The 22,539-nt window shown below is 47.5% G+C and overlaps 1 protein-coding gene, 1 long non-coding RNA gene and 1 pseudogene across 9 annotated transcripts; 1 reads left to right on the top strand and 2 right to left on the bottom strand.

The window, feature by feature from the left end:
• Positions 1 to 266: 266 nt before the first annotated feature.
• LOC137762175 (uncharacterized) lies at positions 267 to 17,122 on the bottom strand. 4 transcript variants are annotated; one of them, XR_011073518.1, is made up of 4 exons: positions 16,682 to 16,788; positions 1,720 to 1,813; positions 1,276 to 1,399; positions 267 to 630 (listed from the first exon to the last, which is right to left on the bottom strand). It is a non-coding gene; the product is annotated as an uncharacterized lncRNA (long non-coding RNA). The 4 variants fall into 4 exon arrangements; XR_011073519.1 differs by lacking the exons at positions 1,720 to 1,813; positions 16,682 to 16,788 and adding an exon at positions 17,027 to 17,122; XR_011073516.1 differs by lacking the exons at positions 1,720 to 1,813; positions 16,682 to 16,788 and adding an exon at positions 16,809 to 16,885.
• Positions 9,459 to 12,317, bottom strand: LOC137761691 (hypoxanthine-guanine phosphoribosyltransferase-like; annotated as a pseudogene).
• C3H1orf210 (chromosome 3 C1orf210 homolog) lies at positions 16,944 to 20,877 on the top strand. Of its 5 annotated transcripts, none has more exons than XM_068539679.1 (5): positions 16,989 to 17,156; positions 17,476 to 17,502; positions 18,355 to 18,432; positions 19,350 to 19,466; positions 19,613 to 20,877. In XM_068539679.1, the coding sequence occupies exons 4-5, from the start codon at positions 19,448 to 19,450 to the stop codon at positions 19,933 to 19,935; spliced, it is 342 nt and encodes a 113-aa protein (XP_068395780.1). In that variant the 5' UTR covers positions 16,989 to 17,156; positions 17,476 to 17,502; positions 18,355 to 18,432; positions 19,350 to 19,447; the 3' UTR covers positions 19,936 to 20,877. The 5 variants fall into 5 exon arrangements, with proteins under 5 accessions (XP_068395784.1, XP_068395781.1, XP_068395780.1 ...); XM_068539684.1 differs by lacking the exon at positions 18,355 to 18,432 and adding an exon at positions 18,465 to 18,528 and having other exon boundaries at positions 17,103 to 17,156; XM_068539683.1 differs by lacking the exon at positions 17,476 to 17,502 and having other exon boundaries at positions 16,944 to 17,063.
• The last annotated feature ends 1,662 nt before the right edge of the window (positions 20,878 to 22,539 follow it).

The raw sequence follows: 22,539 nt of genomic DNA, 5'->3' as shown, positions 1-22,539 counted from the left end.
AATGCACATCTTGCAGAGTTTGTATATAAGGGTTTATATTATAAAACAATGTCCTATAAGTGTAAAAGTATATTTTTACACGTGTTGAGATTATGTTGCAAGTAACTTAAGTAGCATCTGTTTACAAACAGCATGTCACAAATGAACTGTCACCACACCAACTAATTTTGAGTGGGTTGTGTATACATCTGGCTATTGCAATAGGAATACTTAAACCATAATGCATTTCTCAAAGTCTCAGTCATTGGAAAGTTACAGACCAAGAATAACGTTAATGCAGATATGCAGTTCTACACATTGTGAGGTCAACCCTCCAATCCAAAACAAAGCTGATAATGATAGAGCTAAAGGTAATTTATTTTTTAAAAAAGTAAGAAAGCAGCATGACTAACTCCACACAAGGCTGATAATTCACTGCTCTGTAAGACGCCTTCCTGCAGATAGTGGGAATTCCAGCTCTTGGCACATACAGGAGTTTTGCCAGGTCGCCAGGGGTTCAGGGCAGCCAGGCCTCCTAGAGGAACTCCGAAGCAGAGGTTTTTACTAGTCTTCATGCCATTTTACTTTCCAAATGCCAGATTTTAGTCACCTTCAATTAGAATGTTGCTAGTAAGAAGCCTGCTGTTGGACCTGAAAAGGAAAGGTAATGAAATTAGTTATCATTTGCCCATAACAACTGAAAAAGGACATGTGATTTTGCAACTGTCCAAGACTCATGGGGGCAGCCTCGTGCTCCACTGTGGGGCTGTGGAGCTAAAGAGGTCTGTGTTTGCTCGATGGTATCAACTGATACTGAAGATGGTTGTGTATTTTTCATAGCTAATCTGTAGCTTTGGGGCTGCTGCTTTTGGAGACGCAGTCTGTCGCGGTCCCTTTGGGCTGCCATAACAAAAGACTGGGTGATTTATAAACAACAAACACTTATTTCGCACAGTTTTGGAGGGTAGAAGTCCAAGATCAGGGTGCCAGCATGGTCTGGTGAGGACCCTATTCCAGGTCTCAGGTCCTCATAGGGCCGAAGGGCAAGGGAGCCCTCTCAGGCCTCTTTTATAAACATATTACAGGCATCCCTCAGAGACACTGTGGGTTCCGTTCGAGACCACAATAAAGTGAATAATGCAGTAAAGCGAGTCACAATTTTTTGGTTCCCCAGTGCATATAAAAGTTAGGTTTACACTATACTGTAGTCTGTTAAGTGTGCAATAGCATTATGTCTAGAAAACACAATGTATATGCCTTAATTAAAAAAATACTTTATTGCTAAAAAATGCTAACCATTTTCTGAGCCTTCAGCGAGTTGTAATCTTGTTGCGGGTGGAGGGTCTTGCCTCGATGTTGTTGGCTGCCGACAGCTGGTCAGGGTGGTGGTCGCTGAAGCTTGGGGTGGCCGTGGCAGTTTCTTAAAATAAGACAATGACGTCTGCATCAATTAACTCTTTCTTTCCCTTGAACACTTAGAGGCCGTTGTAGAGTTATTAATTGGTCTGATTTCAATATTGTTGTGTCTCAGGGAAACCCAAGGAGAGGAGGAGAGACAGGAGACTGGCCGGTCAGTGGAGCAGTCAGAACACACAACATTTATCGATAAAGTTCGCCATCTTAGATAGGCGCAGTTCGAGGTGCCCCCAAATAATTACAACAGTAACATCAAAGATCGCTGATCACAGATCACCATAACAAATATAATAATAATGAAAAAGTTTGAAATGTGAGAATTACCAAAATGTGACACAGAGACATGAAGTGAGCAAATGGTGTTGGAAAAGTGGCACCGATAGACTTGCTTCATGCAGGGTTACCACACACCTTCAATCTGTAAAAAATGCAATTATCTGAGAAGCATGATAAAGCAAAGCATGATAAAATGAGGTATGCCTGTAATTTCACCCTCATGATCTAATTATCCCAAAGGCCTACACCTCCTAATACCATCACATTGGGCATTCGGATTTCTACGTATGAATGTTGGGCGGGGGGTAGGGATAAACATTCAGACCATAGAGTAGTCCTTATCTAGGAGCAGGTTAATGAGACCAAGGTTTTAGCCCTTGTCTCTATGTAACAGTTGTCAGACTAGCGCTGGGCTGCTGGCCACATTTTGTGCAGCATTAGTCTAATGGGGTAACAGACAAAAGAGGGTTGGGGGATAGGTGGCTGAAGTCAAAACCGAGGTCTGAATTTGAGAGTTACAGGTATCCTCCACTTTTTCTCTTTTATGAGAGACCTGCCTTAGTACCTGTTTTTGCTGACCAAAAGAAATCCGAGGGGGATTCACGATTTTATGAAAAAAGGTGAAAAGCGAAAATAGCATTCAGCGTTTGTTTTGCAGGGAATTTTTATAGAGGCAGCTTGCACCCTGAGCAGCTAGAGTGGTAGACTGCCAAGCTCCTTCCCCGGAAACTATACTCAGCATCTCAGCATCAAGCCCCCAGAGCTCTGAACTGCGTTTGTGAGCATCTGTGCTTAATCTCGATTTATTTTGTGCACCTGTTAGCGAGATGCGTCCTAAGGTAATTGCTTCTTGGCTTTATGCCATTTCAGCTTAAAGGTTTCACAGGAACACTCTATTTTCCGATAGTGGGGAGACCCGTAGAGCATTTCTGGGTTATGGCAGAGTCTATGGGGTCGCTATGGGAGTGGCAAGGAGGTGAAGGCCGCAGGAGACAAGGAAGTCCAACAGGGGTTTGGAAGGGTCATCTGTAAGGATATGCTCCTTTTCCCCCTTATCATTCAGAACACACTGTATCTTTACATAGATGCAGGCATTATTTATCTACATAGGCATTTATTTATCTACATAAATTAATCAGAATTCTTCTGAAAGGGAGATATGTCCCCCTTCTCTATCACTTATCTATCTGGTCAATTATTTGTTTTATAACAGCATGTACTCATGGATATTTATTTCATACTTTGGGTTATAATCCAATACTACTTTCTTTATTTTGTTGCTCAATTGTTCCAGCTTTGGCTGTTGGTAGAGCTTTCAGTTGGCTCCTGTGTTCCTTTGACATTTTCCCACCAATGTAGGGTTTTTTATTGTTGTTGTTGTTATTTGTTTGTTCTTTACCACTTCCTTACTTCCTGACTCTAACAAGATGCTCCAGGCTCATGTTGCATATTTCCTGCTCCAGTCCTAGAATGACCCATCTCCCCGAGGAGCGCTGTTTTGTTTTTTTTTAAATTTTATTTGAGAATGATATTAGAAACCAAAATCTGGGTGCCAAGTGTGCTTACTGCTACTGGGGTATTATTGCTTCTAGGCCCTCTCAGCGGATAGAGCAAAGAAATATATGTGTTTATACCAACTCGTGCATATATACATATCTATAAATATTTCTATATATAGCAATTTGTATTTATAGTAAACTAAACATCAGTTCATAAGGATGTCTCCAACTCTAATCCATTACCACATGGGGCAGGAGCAGTGCTTTTTATCTTAGACCCATCCTCTCCCTGACCAAACACAACATTCATCCCTATTATTTAATTTTTTAAAAGCATAGTTTTAGAAATGAATCATATCTGATAGTGAGAGCTTATCCATAGTTAGAGCTAAATGTACATTATGAAAATGATAAAAGGTTAACACATGATTATCAGTGAATTCACCTCAAGTATCAGATTTCTAAAAACGCTACTTAAAAGAGTTTTCTCCTGGTAAGAATAGCCAGGAAAACTCTGAAATAGAAGATCAATGAAGGGTGTTCCAGTCCTATCAGAAAGTAAAATGTAGTAGATTGTATTTTCCCCAATTGGCCACAGTATTTTCTCCCATTCCACCTGCTTTTCTTACAATGTGACCTTGATATTTGTCCCACTGAGAGATGGGGTCATTTCTCCTCTCCTTGGGTTTGGATGAGATTGACCCACTTGTAATAAAATGATTGCAGAGAATATGATGCTGCCAAGGTCAGAAAGATAAGGCAGCTTCTAGTTTGTTCTTGGAAGCATTTGCACTATAACTCTAGCTGCCATGTAAACAGTCTGTCTCCTCTGAAGCCACCATGCTGTGAGGAAGCGTGAACTAGCTCACACAGAGAGACCACATGAAGAAACCTTGAAGCTGCATGGTGAGAAAGGGACGCCTGACCAGCACCCAGTTGCTCCAGCTCCTCCCCTCCGACACTTCCAGTTCTGGTTACTTTCTGATAACCGAACGAGCCCGAACCACCCAGCCAACACTTTCCCAAATTCCTGACCTACAGAGACTGTGAGATATAATAAAACAATTGTTGTTTTGAATGACTAAATTTTGGGGTGATTTATTTCACACCAATATTTTCCAAGACATAAAACATATTCTATATAAAGTCTCAATAATTAAAACAATGTGTTACCGGCATACAAATAGACCAATAGAAGAGAAAATCCAGAAATGGACCCAAATACAAACAGGAAATTAGTATGCATAAAAAGTGGCATTTTGAATCAGTGGGAAAAGTTGTTTCTTTTTAATAAGTGACGTTGCAACAACAGGTAACTGTCTGAAAAAATAAAGTTGGATCTATACTTTACATAATATATCAAAATAAACTCCAAATGGGTCTAAGATTTAAACATAAAAAAATAAAAGCCACAAAAGAACCAGAAGAAAACATGGGTAAATTCTCTTATAACTTTGGATTGGGTTACCTTTCTAACTAAGCTTTAAAATCCACAGACCTTAAAAGAAAAGATTAATCAAATTTACTAAATATAAAAGAAACTGAAAGGCAAAAATAAGAGACAAATGTCAAAAATATTTGTAACTCATCATTACAGATTAGAAATCAATAAGGACACATAAAATCCAGTATATGAATGGCCAAAGATTATGAAAAAGATAACACGTTAACACACAATTTCGTGATTATGAAAGTTTATAGAGGGCTTCCCTGGTGGAGCAGTGGTTAAGAATCTGCCTAGGGGACACGGGTTTGAGCCCTGGTCCGGGAAGATCCCACATGCCGCGGAGCAACTAAGCCCGTGCACCACAACTACTGAGCCTGTGCTCTAGAGCCCACGAGCCACAAGTACTGAGCCCGCGTGCCACAGCTACTGAAGCCCGTGTGTGTAGAGCCCGTGCTCCACAACAAGAGAAGCCACCGCAATGAGAAGCCCGCGCACTGCAACAAAGAGTAGCCCCTGCTCGCCGCAACTAGGGAAAGCCCGCGCGCAGCAATGAAGACCCAAGGCAGCCAAAAATAATAAATAAATAAATAAATACATAAATAAAATTTATTAAAAAAAATGGTTGGAGAAACTCTCTAAGTCTATATACTGATTTTAAAAAGCTCTCCAAGACACACTATCTAGTAAGTGAAGAAAACATGATGCAGAACAGTGTGTACAGTATGTTGGATTTTGCCTAAGAAAGGAGAAAATAAGAATATATATTCATACTTCTTGCATCTTCACAAGCAAACTGGAAAGATACAACAGAAATTAATACAAGTATGTTATTACTTGGGGTGAGAAGAATAAGGTAGATAGGAACGGGGGGCGGGGGTGGCAGTGAGCACTTTCACTGTATATCTTATCTTTTTCTGATCTCTGACTCATATTACCTTTTTGAGAATAAAATAAAATTAATTTGAAATAATGGCAATTCAGCTCCTCATATTTATTTCCTTGGTTTAAAAAAAGGCAAAAAGCATTCTACTACCCCTGAGAGAACTCAGGAGCATGAATGTCTGGTTGTGGTATTAAGTACTGTTTTGGAGGGAGTGCTCAGCGGCAAACCCGTCAAAACATAATTTTCTTGATTATTCTTTTATTTTAGGAGAGTAAAGGCCCATTGCCTGTGGTCACCCCAGTGGGCTGGGTTCACCTTTATCCAGTGACCCTCACGTTTAAGAGGGACAGAAAAGCTGGTGTCTCCAAGCTGCATTAGCCTCCCTTAACAGGTGGCTCAGACAACAAACTGATTTATAACCATTCCATGGTCTTAGCTTGCAGGTAAATATTTGTGGAAACATTTGATAGGCTCTTTTGAAAATACCCATGAATTCGATTTAATGTTATATGTAGACAAGTTCCACTGTCTTCTTGCAGAAATGGTGGTGGAATTGAGACCCATCTGGGTGAAATTGTTATGCAGATTATGCACACACACAAAAAAACTGCTTGTGAAATTTAGAGCTGGGTGAACAGAGGGGAAGAAAATTAGTCTCTGCAAGCTGCCCCTCAAAATTGACACCAGGACTTCTCTGGTGGCACAGTGGTTAAGAATCCACCTGCCAATGCAGGGGACACGGGTTTGAGCCCTGGTCCGGGAAGATTCCACATGCCGCGGAGCAACTAAGCCCGCGAGCCACAACTACTGAAGCCCGCGTGCCTAGAGTCCGTGCTCCGCAACGAGAGAAGCCACCGAAATAAGAAGCCTGCGCACCGCAACGAAGATTAGCCCCTGCTCGCCACAACTAGAGAAAGCCTGTGTGCAGCAACGAAGACCCAACACAGCCAAAAATAAAAATAAATAAATAAATATATATTTAAAAAAAAAAAAAGTTGACACCACAGCCATCTAAATAAGGTTGCTAACTTGGTCCTCTTCTAAATAACAGAGAGACTCCTCCCAAGGAAACTTGCCTGACAAGCGTGGGTTACCTGGGTGTCCATGCAATTATTTTTCAAAATAAACAGAGTGAGAGTTCCATCTTTGCTTCTTGGATTTAAGTCAAGCTATTACATATAAACTGTGTAACGTCAGTATGTGAAGCTGAATGCTGCTTTGTTTTCCTCAGTGATTTTAAAGGAAATGGGTAGTTCCAATATGCCCCCCACCCTATTACATTCCTAAAGCATGCCCCTGTGTCTTGGCTCCTAGAATATTTTGAAAAATATTTAAGATATTTCTTTGTTATGTGCAACCCCAAATGCCGGTGTCTGTCTATTCCATAAGTGCTTTAACTCTCTCTATTGTTCATCACAATTGCTTTTTGAAGCCCCAAGTAAAATGTTGCCCAAAAAACATTAAGAAATTTTCTTTTTTTGAAATAAGCAACACATTAACCCAATTCCCAAGTCCTGTCTTTGCTTGAAAAATGTTGATCAGCAAAGAAAAAAAAAAAGAAAAAGTAATTGTTTTCAGGTTTGTTTGTCTTTTTTAAGGTAAATAGGTGGTAACAATTGTACTTTCACTTCACTTCAGCAACAACTAAAGCCATATTGTCAATTCAAAAACAGTTTTTGCTGTTCTTCCAGGAAATAACTCTATAGTGAGAGGAAGTTTGTCAGCAAATGCTTTTGGAACATCAGGCTGGGGCTGGATTCCTGAAGTTAGCAAGTGAGGGAGCGTGTGTGTTTGCACTCTGGGCTGAAAAGATGTGCCAGGTGTTTGTGACAAGCTGTGATGAGGACGGTAGATTACTTGGAATCCATTGTGTTCTTTTCCCTTGTTGGAAAAAGAAAGCTTCTGAAAACAAGCCCTTATTTAAAGGAAGCCGCAGTTAATCCAACAAGGCTTGGATGAAGTCCCTTTTATACAAACTGCTTGACAAAGGCCATTTGGCCCCGAGGAACCCTGTGAGGCCAGAAGCTGGTATCAACACCCCAAAGAGGGTTCAGACAGTTCAAAGCTCAGGACCTTCTTAAAGCATAACAGACTTTTATCGACCTTGGTTAGAATGAAATTACCCGGTACTGCAAGCAGAGGTCTTACATAGAATGCCAACAAACCCCCATTAGAATGACTAAGATACTGAACATTTACAGGTGTCAGGAAAAGGTACTGACACCTCCTCATGGGCTCCCCACCTCTTGAGGCAGGTTTCATTGTGATTATCCCCATTTTACAGATGAGGAAACTGATGCTTCCTAAGGGTGTTAAGTGGTGGAGCTCAGCTTTGACCCCCAGACAATTGGATCCACAACCAGAGAGCTTAACTCCACATTGGGCCTGCTAAATGGTCCTGCCTAGATAGCAAGCAGGGTAAAAGTCTTTTCCAGCATTCACAGGGGGTGGCTACCATCTGCATGTGTCACCTCCAAAGTCTTACAAATGATTTTAAAAAGCCAACCCTTATGTACTCAGATGCTTATTAGCAGATGTACTCAGATGTACTTATGTACTCTAATGCTTATTAGAGGTTTTATTCCAGAAAAATAATTTGCTCATCTCTGTGCTGTGTCATGATTGAGTGGGGGCCATTTAAAAGGCAAGCGTGGGCCGGCAGAGATGGGCAGGCATGAATTTTCAGGGCGTCTTGCCTTTAAGGTACACCAGGTCCTTGCTTCACCTCCAGATCACTCTGAAATCCTAGAACCACTAGCACCTGACACAAATGACTCATTGTCCTTGGCCTCAAAAAACAGCAAGCCTACTTAGAATACAAAGCACATTTTATGGGAGTAAACTGCCACCACCGGCCATAGACACACCTTCCTTCCTGCAGGATCCGTATCCTGGCTGAAGAGCGGGGATGGCTTCCTGGCTGCTCAATCTCACTTCAAATGTTATTTGAGGATAAGGAGTAGTGATGACGCAAGCCCATTAGCTCTCATGATTCATTCACCAATGTCATAGGGATGTCCCACCCTTTTCTTAACCCTTTGTCCCTGAAGGCATGTTGGTGCTCCATCCTTGCCCACACCCTGAGGAAGGGACGCTTGTTCTGATTGGGGCATCGGAGTGGGTGTGTGTGCAATAGCACACAGGAGTGGGCTTCCTGTTCCCGTGGGAAGAAATGCCTTTTCCCAGGCATGAGTGGTGCTGGCCACCAGAGGATTTCCACTCGGGAATGCTCCAACACTCGTGGGGTCTCAGGTGGGACCTACTTTCCTCCTTTCCAGACCCCAGGAGAAAGTGAGAATGTGGAAGAGATGACCATTCCCATTGCAGGGAACCCAGGGAGGCAGGGCTGGGAGGGGCAGCCTGCTGGGGCCACTCTGTCCGGCTGTTCTGCCACCTCTGGCCACTGGCCTGGGCGTGACATCCCTCGGGAGAGGGTATGGTCATCCTCTGCCAGGTCTGCTGAGTTCTGTTCCTCCCAGATCCAGTTACCCAAGAGATAACTGACCACAGGGTGCCACAGATGGCTACCTCATCACACTGGGCACCTGTGATGTCCAATTATAAATCCAGTGTGGCAAGTTGGAGCTGGTGGCTTGGGAGGAAGTTGTCCCGTGAACCTGGATGTTGGATGTGAACCATCTGAGGTAATTATACTGGAGTTTCAGGGTGCTTTGACTGGGATAGAGGAGGTTTAGCAAGCTCTCCCTCAGGGCTTTGCGGAATACCATGGCCCCAGACAGGCTGGTCTGCCTTGAGCAAGTTAGGAAACCGTAGAAGCTGTGATGTCTAAGCGTTTCCCTAGTTTCAGGTGTAGGTCTGGGAAGTGCCACTGGGAATATATCTTTGACCTTACTTCAGTGATGACCAGGTCAGAGAGCTTGTTTTCACCAAGTCTCAAGCCCAGTCCCCGCTGGGACTACGTCAGGCATGCTCTGAATGCTGGGGCACGTCCAGGAGGTCAGCGTTGGCAGAACAGGAGCAGGGAACAGCCAGCCTCCAGGGAAGATGGGGGTTGAATGAAGGAGGAAGAGGGCAGGATGGCGCTACCTCCACCGCTGGGAGGCTGGACACGACTGGGAGCAGGAAATGGGCAGCCACCCTTCAGAGGCTTGCAAAGAAGAAGAGGTGCTCTACCTAATCAAAGGGGTACCTGTTTACAATAGAATAGAGGTTCCTGCACACACAGTGTGCAGGAACTGGTGTGTTAACACCAGTTCTTAACCCCAAGAGAGCAAGTGAGACCCCTGGAATTCCAACCATTCATTCATTCGACAAGTTTTTATTGAGCCCTTACTCCCTGCCAAGCCTGTGAGCATATTTGTGACTGGGTGTGCAAATGCATTTTGTTTTTCTCATCAGCTGCTTTTTTTTTTTTCTTTTAAAGAGACAGCCTTTATTTTAAGGATTTTACATTGAAGACTCAAAAAAGTGGCAGGTTTTTGGAACTTACCGATCTGTATTTAAAAGGAACTGTTGACAAAGATTCACAGGAAATAATCTGAACCAGTGGGAAAATACAGTTAATACTACTGAAACCTACTAAAATAATTCCAGGACATATGGTTTATCGAACATAATGATACCTCTAAATGCTGTCACTGGTAGGAAACTGATTGCTTCTTACTTTTCTAAGCACACAGTGGTATAATGAACAATATTCAATCACTTCTGTTCTTTCCTGAATATATAAAAATTAAAATACCAATTTAAAAACTAATATATTCTTTGCTTTAAATGTTTCTTACAGATACAATTTCAATATTTTCATTCAATAGTGATGTGGTTTAAGGGATTTTTCATTCACGAGTCAAACAACAATCTACCGAAAAGGAACTGATAGTCTATAGGCTCATCGTGCAAATAAAGAGTTCAGGAATGCAGCAACTGACGTTTCTAAAATACAAAACAGACAAAATTCTTAGAAGATACATACAATAAGCTCTACTAAGCAGCTGGCCACAGAACTAGAACATTTGATAATTTTACTGGTGATTTCAATAGGACTCCAGATGTTTCTAAACTCAACTTGAGCTCTCATCTTAGGCTTTGTATTTTGCTTTTCTAGTTTCACTGATGACACAAACATGATTCAAATCCCTGAAGTATTCATTATAGTCAAGGGCATATCCTACAACAAACTTGCTTGGAATTTCAAATGCAACAAAGTCTGGTCTATATCCAACACTTTGAGGGGTCCTTTTCACCAGCAAACTTGCAACCTTGACCATCTTTGGATTATGCTGTTCGACCAAGGGAAGCAAGGTTTGCATTGTTTTGTCAGTGTCAATGATATCTTCAACAATCAAGATATTCTTTCCAGTCAAAGTTGAGAGACCATCTCCACCAACTACCTTTTTAAAAAAATTATTTATTTATTTATTTGGCTGCGTTGGGTCTTCGCTGCTGCACGCGGGCTTTCTCTAGTTGCAGCGAGCGGGAGCTACTCTTTGTTATGGTGCGTGGGCTTCTCATTGCGGTGGCTTCTCTTGTTGCGGAGCACAGGCTCTAGGCGCTTGGGCCTCAGTAGTTGTGGCATGCGGGCTTAGTAGTTGTGGCTCGTGGGCTCTAGAGCGCAGGCTCAGTAGTTGTGGCACACGGGCTTAGTTGCTCTGTGGCATGTGGGATCTTCCCGGACCAGGGCTCAAACCCGTGTGCCCTGCACTGGCAGGCGGATTCTTAACCACTGTGCCACCAGGGAAGTCTCTCCACCAATTACTTTTATGTCACCTGTTGACTGGTCATTACAGTAGCTCTTCAGTCTGATAATCTACCGTCATAGGAATGGATCTATCGCTATTTCTGTTCAGTGCTTTGATGTAATCCAGCAGGTCAGCAAAGAATTTATAGCCCCCCTTGAGCACACAAAGGGCCAGGATGTGATGGCCTCCCATCTCCTCTATCACATCTCGAGCAAGCCGTTCAGTCCTGTCCATAATTAGTCCATGAGGAATAAACACCTTTTCCAAATCCTCAGCATAATGATTAGGTATACAAAATAAATCCAGGTCATAAACTGGTTCATTATCACTAATCACGACGGTGGGGCTGCAGGTCACCCTAACGGAGCTGGCTGGTGTGTGGGCTGAGGGCAGTCGGGGCTCTCATCAGCTTCTTAAAGGGGACGCAACTACCCCAAGGCTAAGAGCCCTGGGTCTGCCACAGGGAGGGGTTGGGTGAGGTGGAGGAGGAAGTAGGTGCAGGCTGGGGACCAGGACACCTCGTTCTTTTGCTTGCTCAGCATTCATTCCTGGTTCTTCTAGTAGCAGCACCCCAAGTCTCCTTTGGGAAATATAAGCAAATCTTTGAAAAGCAGTGATTGCTATCTGTCACTTCAAATGATTGTGAGGAATGGAACACCTTGATAGTGTTACTCATAGGAGCAGTGGGGATGTATCTGGAAACGTGCTGGAACTAGAGGCAGAAGACCTGGGTTCAAATTCTGCCTAGAGGCAGAAGACCTGGGTTCAAATTCTGCCTCTGCCTCTGTACTCATAGAGCTGTTAGCACATAATCATTGGACCTCTGATTCAGCAGGTTGAGCTGATATGTTTCAGGTAATAGTAAAACCACCACTGGTCTGTAAACCCTACCTCAGGACCACTCCATGGTTCATGTCCTAGGGCTTGTCTGTATCCCCTGGGTAACCTCCATTTCTGTATGCCGTCATCTGCCCACCACCTTCTGTGTTTTCAACTTTCTCTAGTATGTCAGTAATCGCTCCTAAAATCTATCAATCCTACCACTTTTTCAGGTTTCCTCACCCCTCCCCGACCCCATCCTCACTTCCCTCTTTACCTGGCCTGATTGTCTGGGCCATCATGTCAACCACTGCCTTACCTACAGCTCAGCCCTCTTGCCCCTCTCTGGCTTTATCAGACTTGCCTGTCAAGGCCCCAATCCTGATTAAATTCCAGGCTCCATCTTCTCCCCACCTGCACACTTGGAGTGGCTGGAAAACAAAACATTCAGCCACCCTTACTGATATCACTTTAAATTCATGCCGCTCACCTCAAGGGGGTCCTGATGCTGCCTGGCAAGCCTACCACACTCCATTCTCTCTCCAAAGCCCCAGGATGATGAACTTACACCTTCTCTTCTCTCCTTGAACCCCAGCACCCGCTCCCCACTCTTCACTCTCAGCTGATGACACTGCTTCCTATTTCTCTGGAAAGACAGAAGCCAAGGGAAGAAAACTCCTTAAGGCTCATATCACTCACCTGGCCCTCCTCCTTCCTCAGAGGGAAACTCCCTGCTCCTGCTCAAAGCCAGCCCTCCACCTGTGCGCTCAACCCCACACCCCTCGATGCCATTAAGGACTTCCCACCCCCACTGTTCCTTCTCTCTTCCTTCTGCATCATCAGTTTCCTCCCTCTCCTGGATTATTCTGACCAGCATACACATGTGGTCTAAAAGCTCCTAGCCTTGAAAAAATCCTTCCTTAATCCCACACTCGCCTCCCATGTCGGCCCCATTTCTCTGCTCTTTTATAGCAAAATTCCTTGAAGGCATTGTTTCTACTTCCTCTGCTCCCATACCCATGCATCGCTTGGTTGGGCCTTTGTCCCTGACAAATCAGTGACATTGTTCTTGTCAAGGTCACCAGTGACGGCTACACGGCCAAATTCAATGTCAATTTTCAGTTCGTGTTGTCTTAGTTGACCTAGCCTCAGCATTTGGCGTAGTTGTTGAAGCCCTTGCCCTTGAAGCGCTTTCTTCTCTGACCTCCAGGGCACCTCCCTCGCCTGTCTGACTCTCACCACGCAGGCCGCTCCCCAGCCTCTTTTCCTGCTTCTCCTCCACTCCCTGACCTCTGCTGCCCGAGTGCTCCAGGGTTCAGCCCTCAGCCCTCTTCTCTTTCTGCACTTCTCTTTGGGGCCTCACCTAGATGACCAGCTTTAAAAAACCATCCACTTTTTACGGGTTCCTCAATTTATATTTCTAGCCCTTACCTTCTGCTGCCTTCAGGCTAGTTTATGCTATTGCCTACTTAGTACGTTACTCGGATGAATCACGGGCATCTCACAAGTAACATGTCCAAAACTGAGGTACAGATTGCCTTTCCAAAGCTGTCCCCTCCGCAGTCTCCCACAACTCCATCCTTCTAGTTGCTCAGGTCAAAACTTTGGAGTTATTCTTGCTCCCTTTCTTTTTCTCAAACCCCATATCCAGTCAGCAAATCGTGCTGACTTCACCTTCAAAGTACATCCAGAATCTGAGCACTTCTCCCCGTTTCTGCCTGACCACCCTGATGCCACATTCCCCTTCTCCAGGATGATAGCAACGGCTCCCTAACTGGCCGCCCCACTTCTGCTTTGGCCTCTTCTAGTCCATTCTTCACACAGAAGCCGAAGAAGGCCAGTCCTTTGGTCCCCGACTCCGATCATCAGTGGCTTCCCATCGTCTCACGGAGGGAAGGACCCAGTGCAGCACCACCTGAGCTGGCTCTGGACAGGCCTCTCATGCAGCTCCTCCCATCTCTCCCCACTTACTGAACCCCATCCAGCCGGCCTCCTTTCTGTTGCTTGAACAAGCCATGCTCTTGCTTCTCCATCTTTGTTCTGGCTGTTCCCTCTTTCTGGAATGTTCTTCTCCCAGGTATTGGCATGGTTGCTCACTCACTCTTATTCAGATCTCAGCTCAAACATCCCCCCTTCAGCGAGTCCCCCCCCTTTTCCGACTAACTAATATAAAATAGCAGCCCCGGGACTTCCCTGGTGCTCCAGTGGATAAGACTCTGCACTCCCTATGCAGGGGTCCTGGGTTAGATCCCTGGTCAGGGAACTAGATCCTGCATGCATGCTGCAGCTAAGAGCCCACATGCCACAACTAAGAAGTCCGCATGCCGCAACTAAAGATCCTGCATGCCACAATGAAGATCCCGGGTGCTGCAACTAAGACCCAGCACAGCCAAAATAAATAATAAATAAATAAATATTTTTAAAAAAGACTGTCACCCATAGAAGTCACAGCTGTTAAAAAAGAAAAAAATAGCAGCCCCTTCCACAGCTCCATCACTCAAAGCTATTTTACTTTCTTCATAGCACTAACCATTATCTGAAATGATCATATTTATTTCTTTACTTGTGTATTGTCAATCTTCACCACCAGAATGAAAGCTGTATGGCGGCAGGAACTCTCCCCAGCAGCTAGCACAGAGCCTACCACGTGGTTGCCAGGGCTGCCATAGAAGGTTGTGAAGGTTGTTCACTGCACCAGAGCTCCTGGCTGATGGGCCGGTGGGTGCCAGTATCCAGCCTGCTCTCTGCTCTCCATGCTGTGGGGCATCTAGCAGGTGGCCTTTTGCTATTTTGCAATGCTTGCCATGTGGGCTGGCTGTGGCTCTGTGGTGGGCATTTTGTAAGTATTCATTGAATAAATGGCTGACTAATGGATGGGTAGATCTTTACTTGTTTTCTTCTGTGGGACTTCACTCAAATTACCTTCTCATGGCCTCATTTTATTCATCTGTTAAGGAAATAATTAACATCTATCTCACAGTACAGTCAGGAGAATTAAATGAAATAATTCATTAAAAAGCTGGCCCAAATCTGATTACATTTGTAGGACAGATCCAGAATAGGCAAATCCATAGAGACAGAGAGCAGATTAGAGGTTGCTGGAGGCTGGGGAGGGGGAAATGAGGAGTGATTGCTGAATGAGTGGGGAGAATCCTTTTGGTGTGAAGAAAATGTTTTAGAACTAACTACATAGAGTGATGGTTGCACAACATTCTGAATGTAATAAATGCCAGTAAATTGTGCACTGAAATCGACTGATACGGTGAATTTTTTGTTATGTGAACTAGGTTATGCTATGTGAATACCTCAATTAAAACAACAACGACAACAACAAAACCACCTGGCACAGTGCCCAGGAAATGGTAGGTGCTCAATGAATATCTTTTGAATCCTGTGATTTCCTTGCTTCATAATCAAACCAAACCCCTAAATCTTCCTAGGCTCTTCACTGCCCCATCCAGGATAATCTCCACTTTCCTCTCATTTATTTCAGGAGTATTTATTGTTGTCATTTTAGATATTAGGGATTTGAAGGGGAACAAGACAGACACAGACCCTACCTCCAGAGTTTACAGGCTCATAGGGCACTCTGACAAGTAAAGAGAAAATCACAGTGCTGTGTGGTCAGGGCTATGGGGGAGAAGGGCCAGGGTCTTCAGGGGGCACAGAGCAGGGAGGAGGGATCCAAACAAGGGTGCATCTAGATAAAGAGGACCTAAGTTGGGGCCCATGTGATGGGAGGAACAGTCAGCCAAGTGGGAGGTGGACATGTTGGGGGAGAGGATGAAGGTTAAGGTTGGAGGAAAGCAGGGGTCCCAGAAAGAGTGCATGCAAAGCCTGGGAGATGAGAGCGTGGTGGGTTCTAGGAATAGGGAACAGTTTGGTGTGACTGCAGCAGAGAGTGTGAGGTGTAGGTGGGAGAGTTAGGAAGGGGCCATTGGCGGTAGGAGTTCAGACTGGGAGCCAAGATCTTCAAGGTCCTGCATGAACTGGCCTCCACTTTCCAGCCACAGTTCTACCGTGCCCCACTTGCAAGCCCTGGCAGCAGCCCTTGCTCCGCTGTGCCCTGCGGGTTCCTGTGAACTCCTGTGCCAGCATGGCTTAGCTCATGGAACCCTTCTTCCCTTAGATATTTACTGAGAGCCTGCCCTGCGGCAGGTGCTGGGAACCCAGAGACTGTCAAACTTGTTTCCACCCTGGGAGAGCTCCCCTGCTAGTCTAGTTGGGGAGGCAGCACAGGAAGAAACAATTACAAGATCGTGAAAGCAATGCTGTGACAGACGGTGCTCTGGGGATGGAGGAGGCGGGGCTTGCCAGGTGGAGGCGGGGCTTGCCAGGGTGGAGGCGGGGCTTGCTGGGCTAGACGGAGGGCTCTGGGAACGTGACTCCATGAGGGTCTGAAAGGACAAGGAGGCACTCGGCCTGGGGAAGAGGAGTAAGGCAAAAGGTAGAGGTTCAGAGCCTAGCTTTGTGGGGTCACAGGATCCTTGAGATCCACATAGAGGCTTGTACCTTGTCCAGGTAAACACACATACACACAATAACCCCCCAAGGGCACATACACACTCCTCAAAAGGCCTCTGAACTCACACTCCCCGTTGACCTCCACACACACACACACACACACACACACACACGCACACAGAGAGACACGCTTACATACACTTTTGCAGGCAGTTTTGCATCTTCTTGGTCCCTCTGGCTTTGCCTGGAGAATGCCTACCCCCCTCCCCTCTGGTTCCGGCCGGCCGCCTTCACAGGCCGTCTCTCTTCAACTCTGGACTTCGTACCTGTCACCGGAAATTCACTTGTTTATCAGGGCCGCCAGCTTGAGCTGCTGCCTGCTGAAGACTGCCCCCTCCCTGGATCCCAGCGGCACTAACCCCCCAACCGCCCCCGCCCCCGGCACTGGGGGTGGAGGTGAGGCCTGCGCCAGAAGGTTCTCCGCAATTCTTGGGAAGATGTAGCATTAGTCCTCCCTATTGGAGGCTCTGCTCTCCGCCCTCACCTGCGGCTTCGGCCCCGCCTGGCTGCTGCGTCCGCAGGTGAGTCAAGCTGCAGTTCTGGCCCGCCCACCTGGCCGGGTCCTGCCGGCTCTAACTGGAAGCTCCTCCGCGGACAGTGCACAGTTCCTACAGGTGGGGAGCAGAGGGAAAGACACTGGGGGGGCCTGGGATGGGGAACCCACAGATCCCCGAGGGCTCCTGGGAGCAGGAAAGGAGCTACAAATCAGGGTGGGGTGCGTGTTTGTCGGTGGAAGAAATGTGACCAGAAGGGGTGGGGTGGCAGCCTGAGGGTGTGTGTGTGTGTGTGTGTGTGTGTGTGTGTGTGTGTCCTTGGGAAGAATTCACAGGGACAGGACAGGAAGGAAAGGAGTAGGAGTAAAATCTTAAAAATGTCAGGTTGAATTCAACTCATTTCAATTTAACAAAATCCTTTCTGTTTTTTTTTTTTTAGGACCCAATGCCTAGTGCCGGGCTCGTGGTAGGCACCCAATGAATGTTTGCTGATGAATGGATGAGTGAATGATTTACTCCTCCTTTCTAATGACCCCCCACCTACCCTCCCCCCATATTCACTCATCTCACAAACATGTGCGGAGCGGCTGACTGCTAAGCTCTCTGCCAGCGCCAGGGTGCACGCTATTCGGCCCAGCCCATGACCAGGGAGCTGCCCATCTAGTAACTGGCCAGGGCAGTGAAGGGGGTGATGAGGGGGGCCCTGGGACAACCTCACAGGCAGGTATGGTCTGATTTGGCCTTGAGGGATGGGGGACTCAAGAAACTGAGGAGGGGGTGGCTGAGAAACAAGAGGGCAAGGCAGGGTGTGTGTGTGAGTGTGTGTGTGTGTGTGTGTGTGTTTGTGTGTGTGTGTGTGTGTGTGTGTGTAGGTGTGTGTGTGTAGCACGGGGAGGGAACTGGGGGCTGTGTGCTGGATTGCGTGCTGGATTGCGTGCTGGATTGCGAGGCCTTGAAGGATGTGCTGAGGAATCTGCACGCAGCCTTGCGGGCCTGGGGAGCTTGGGCAGGATTTTTAAGCAGGGGAGTAATGGGGTCAGATTTGAGCCATAGGCCCATCACTCTAAGGAATGGATGAGAGCTGAGGAGAGACCAGTTAGGAGGTTATTGCAAGAGTTGAGGTACAAGATGAAGGTGGCTTGGACTGGGGCAGTGGCGGCGGGGCGCAGAGGAGGGGCATAGGCATTCTAGGGATATTGAGAGGAAGAACTCATGGGGCTTGGTGACAATGTGGAGTTGAGGAGGGAGGGCATCATGACAGTACTGATATTAAAGAGTATGGCCGGGTACTCCCCTAAACTAGGTGCTTCTCTCTTAGGTGCTTTCCTAGCCTGGACACTCCTCCCAGGTCCTCCTCTGATTCAGATACCTCCAGCCCCAGCTGTTCCTCCTCCAGGTACTTCTGTAACCCAGATGCTCTTCCTGTAGGTACTCCCCAGAATCAGGTGCTGCTCCCCCAGACACTCCTCTGGCCCAGATGCTCTTCCTCCAGGTATCCTGAGCCTATATGACCTTCCTCCAGATATTCCCTTAATTCAGATGCTCGTCCTTCTCTAGATCCTTCCCAGCCCTAGTGATTCTCAGCCAGATATTTTCCTGATCCAGTTGACTTACATTTGGCTACTGCTAGAATACAGCTCGCCACCCCCTGGGGCAGAGGTGAAAGGACAAGGAATGTGCCTGAAGGGCTGAGGGTAGCGGTGGTGGGTGTGGACGCAGGGCTTCTGACTCAGGAGCAGAGGGGCCAGGCTGTGTCTGGAGCTTCCTGTTCTGGGTGGAGCCCAGCACCGCCCTCCATGCGTGGTCTCCACTTTGCCCATTACCTCCCAGCAGTTGCTGTGTCCAACCCCTGGAAGCCAGGCCTGCCTCTGCCCCACCTACCATCCTCAGCTTACCAAGCAGGGGAGCAGCCTGGGCTCTGGGCCCTGGCATCAGAGACCTGGGTTCAAGTCCTGGGACTTTGGCTGAGTTAATTCACCTTTCTGGGCCTCAGAGTCCTCACCTGGAGAGTGGGGATAATGTTTATGCCCACATTACAAGGTTCTGTAAGCCAAGTCAACGTTGCCTGTTGACTGAATCATAAGTTGTGCTCAGTAAATTCCAGCATTGAGTTATTTTTCCAGCCACTTCCGGGTGTTCCCTTACAAACAGCCAATTTCCGTGGCTCGGCTTGTTTTTCTCCTGCGGGCAACTGGTTATGGTCAATTGTCCAGTCTCCGGAGTTTGTGCAGCGCCCTCACACAGCTGTGAGTGTGGCCTGGAACATGCGCCCTGTGGCCATCCCTGACATCCAAACGTATGTGTGTGTTCCAGGACTCTGTGCCCTGCGGCTGCCTGGCGTCTGGGAGTCTCCTTAGAGCCAGGGCTCTTCTGGCAGCGGCTGAGGCTCACCAGTGTCTTCTGGCCCCTCAATGAGTGAGGCAAACCGAAGTGAGTGACAGTGGGAGGGAGGCTGAGGAGGGGATTGGGTACCCCTTAGATGCTGAGGTTGGGGGGAGGAACTTGCCCCACTCCTCTCAGTTTCACCAGGGAGCCAATCCGGGGCCCCATCCCTAACACTGTCCCTTTCTCTGCAGCCACTGGGGGGCCCTCGGAGCTCCCCACAGCATCCGCCGTATCCCCTGGACTGGGCAGCGGGGCCCGGGCATGGCCTGTGCTGGTAGGGGTCGTGCTGGGGGCTGTGGTCCTTTCTCTCCTCATCGCACTTGCTGCCAAATGCCACCTCTGCCGCAAATACCGTGCCAGCTACCAGCACCGCCCGCTGTCTGGGAGAGGGAAAGGGGTCCGCCCCGAGGTGGGTGAAGATGAGGATGACGATGGCTTCATCGAGGACAATTACATTCACCCTGGGGTTGGTGGGCTGGGGACGGAGGGAAGTAGGGACCACTTCTCCCTCTGAGCCCTCATCTTCGGACCCCCCCCAACCCCTATGCCTGACAGCTTAAGGTCAGCAGATACTTTGTGGGAACCGCAAGCCTCAGGGACTTGGTGGCTAGGGCTTAAGGGCTGACCAGGGGTAGATCAATCCTCCCTTCCTTGACACTAGCCACCAAAGTGACCATGACCCTCTCTTGCTCAGTAACCCTCAATGGCTCCCTCCTGTTCTTGGGATAAAGCCTACCAAGGCCCTGGCTATGAAATCAGGCCTCTGTCAGCCTTTGGTTTCCTTTCCTGCCTTTCCCTACTTTACTCCCTACTTAACCAATTATTTGTTATTCCTCCCGCACCTACCATGCTGTTTCTCCATGGACCTTTGCTCACCCTCTTCCCTTGTCTCCCTGCCCTTCTCTTCTCCCAAGTCCTTTATGACGGTGATGAGAATCCCTGGCCAGTAGACCCCATGGGGCCTGCCTACCTGCCAGCATTTCAAATGTGCCCAGGTGATAACATCTTAGCAGGTGAAAATCATTGTGCCAAGTTTCTTAGGGAGATTTTTTTCCTATCAATCAAGTGGTAATCTAAATAGTTATAATATATTATGTTTTTCACAGATACTAATAAATCTATTTTCATTTTAAATAAACATAGGAAGAAGTCACTCATTTTTTATTTTTCTGAACTGAAACTTGTGCATAAATATGTCCCTTGTCGCTCAAAGCCATGACAGTGCTCGGACATCCCCTCCCTGGGACACCTTCCCAGAGCCCCTCCCTTCCTTAACACCTGTGAGTTTCCCTACCAGTCTCTTACCACGTTTAATTTTAATCTTTATTACAATTTGCACTAACCCCTTACCGGGCTAGACTGTGAATTCTCTGAGGCCACAGTCTGCGCCTTCTTCTGTGTCCTCAGAGTCTCTCACACGGCAGATGCTAAATAAATATTTGTTGACTTTGTTGAATTCCCGTGGAGTCTACTGTGGAAGACTTTATCAAGAACCTTGGCAGAGAGGAGAAGGACAGAGTCATGGTTGCTGGGGGGGAGTTTGGGGCAAGGGAGGCAGTTTCAAGACGGCAGAGTCTTGAGTTAAGCTTCTTTGGTTGCAAGCAATGGAAAGGAGTTTTGGGGGTGAATTAAAGGGACAGCTGACTCAGGAGGGCAGGAAGCAGGTGGTCCCAGCCGCCTGAGGTCAGGCATGGGACCTCTAGTGCTTTGTCATTTATGGGCACTTATGAGGCTCCATGCCTGGGACTTCCAAACTCTTGATTCTGGGTCTCCAGTATTCAGGTGCTAGAATCTGATTGGCCCAGCTTGAGTCAAGGATCTACTACTGCGGTGCTTCCCTGGTGGCACAGTGGTTGAGAATCCACCTGCCAATGCAGGGGACACGGGTTCCAGCCTTGGTCCGGGAAGATCCCACATGCCGCAGGGCAACTAAGCCCCTGCGCCACAACTACTGAGCCTGCGTGCCACGGCTGCTGAAGCCCGTGTGCCTGGAGCCCGTGCTCCACAAGAGAGGCCACTGCAATGAGAAGCCCGCGCACTGCAACCAGAGACAAGCCCACGCGCAGCAACAAAGACCCAACGCAGCCAAAAAAAAAAAAAAGAAAAGTATCTACTACTGACCAGTTCTGTCAGTCAGTTCTGTCCCAGTTCTGACCAGTGGGGGCAGGCTCCTGTAGTCCACTTGTGATTTGGGGAGCCCACCTGTTTGTTCCAGGTCAGTCCCAGCCAGAAAAGGGGAAGTCGTCGGGAACCTGGCAGCCACTCACATGTGTCCACCGGATGCAGTGTTAGCCTTTGAGGAAAGAGCCAGCAGAGAAAGAAAGTGAGGGCTGACTAATATAGGGGGGTGCTTGAGGAAAAGGCAGGAGGTCAAGGAGGGTTGCAGTGTAGGGTCCAGGGGGCCCGTGCCAGTGATGAAGCTGAAGAGGGGGATGCCGTGCGTGGGGATGGATTGCAGGGGAGAGATGCAGACATGACTAAGGTGTGGTACAGGGAACAGAGAGATTCCAGAGGTGTGACAGAGGCAGGGTCACATCTGGAAGGGATGGGGGCGGATGGGAGGGGTGGTTGACAGAACTTTTGGCTGCTGGACGTGGGGAGGAGGGAATCAGCGAAGCCACCCTGGTTTCTGACTGGCTGGCTGGGCACTTGAGGAAGAGCAGTTTTCGGGGGAGTGAGGGTTCAATGCTGGACATGGGATTTCCGGGGGAGAGATGCCTGGGGTAGCTGGATTCACAGGGCGAAGGCCGGTCTGTAGATGTGGGCTTGGGAATCATTGACAATAGGGTCCCTGAGTCCCCGGGAGTGAATCAGATCACCAGGGAGAGGGCGGGGTAGCGGAGGCACTGAGGACTGAGCAGGGAAACACTGGCAGAGGAGGGTTCGTCCGCAGAGGAGGATGTGGCAGGAGAGCTTTGCGAGAAGCCGCCAGGGAGGAGGGGAGCCCAACCCCAGCCATTGTTCCTCAGTCCCGAGACAGCTGCCCCCCTCGCAGGCCCGGGAAGGCCCTGCGTGGGGGACAGCAAGAGAGGCTGCCCCAGCCCGAGACCCCGGAGAGTAGGCTGAGTAGCAGAGCGTGTCCTGGCCTCCGGGGGAGGAGCTGCTGGGAACCCAGGTG

This window comes from Eschrichtius robustus, chromosome 3 (genome assembly GCF_028021215.1).
Source record: "Eschrichtius robustus isolate mEscRob2 chromosome 3, mEscRob2.pri, whole genome shotgun sequence".
Lineage (NCBI taxonomy): Eukaryota > Metazoa > Chordata > Mammalia > Artiodactyla > Eschrichtiidae > Eschrichtius > Eschrichtius robustus.
The sequence above is the reverse complement of the archived record's forward strand: the minus strand, read 5'-3'. Positions and strand labels throughout refer to the sequence as shown.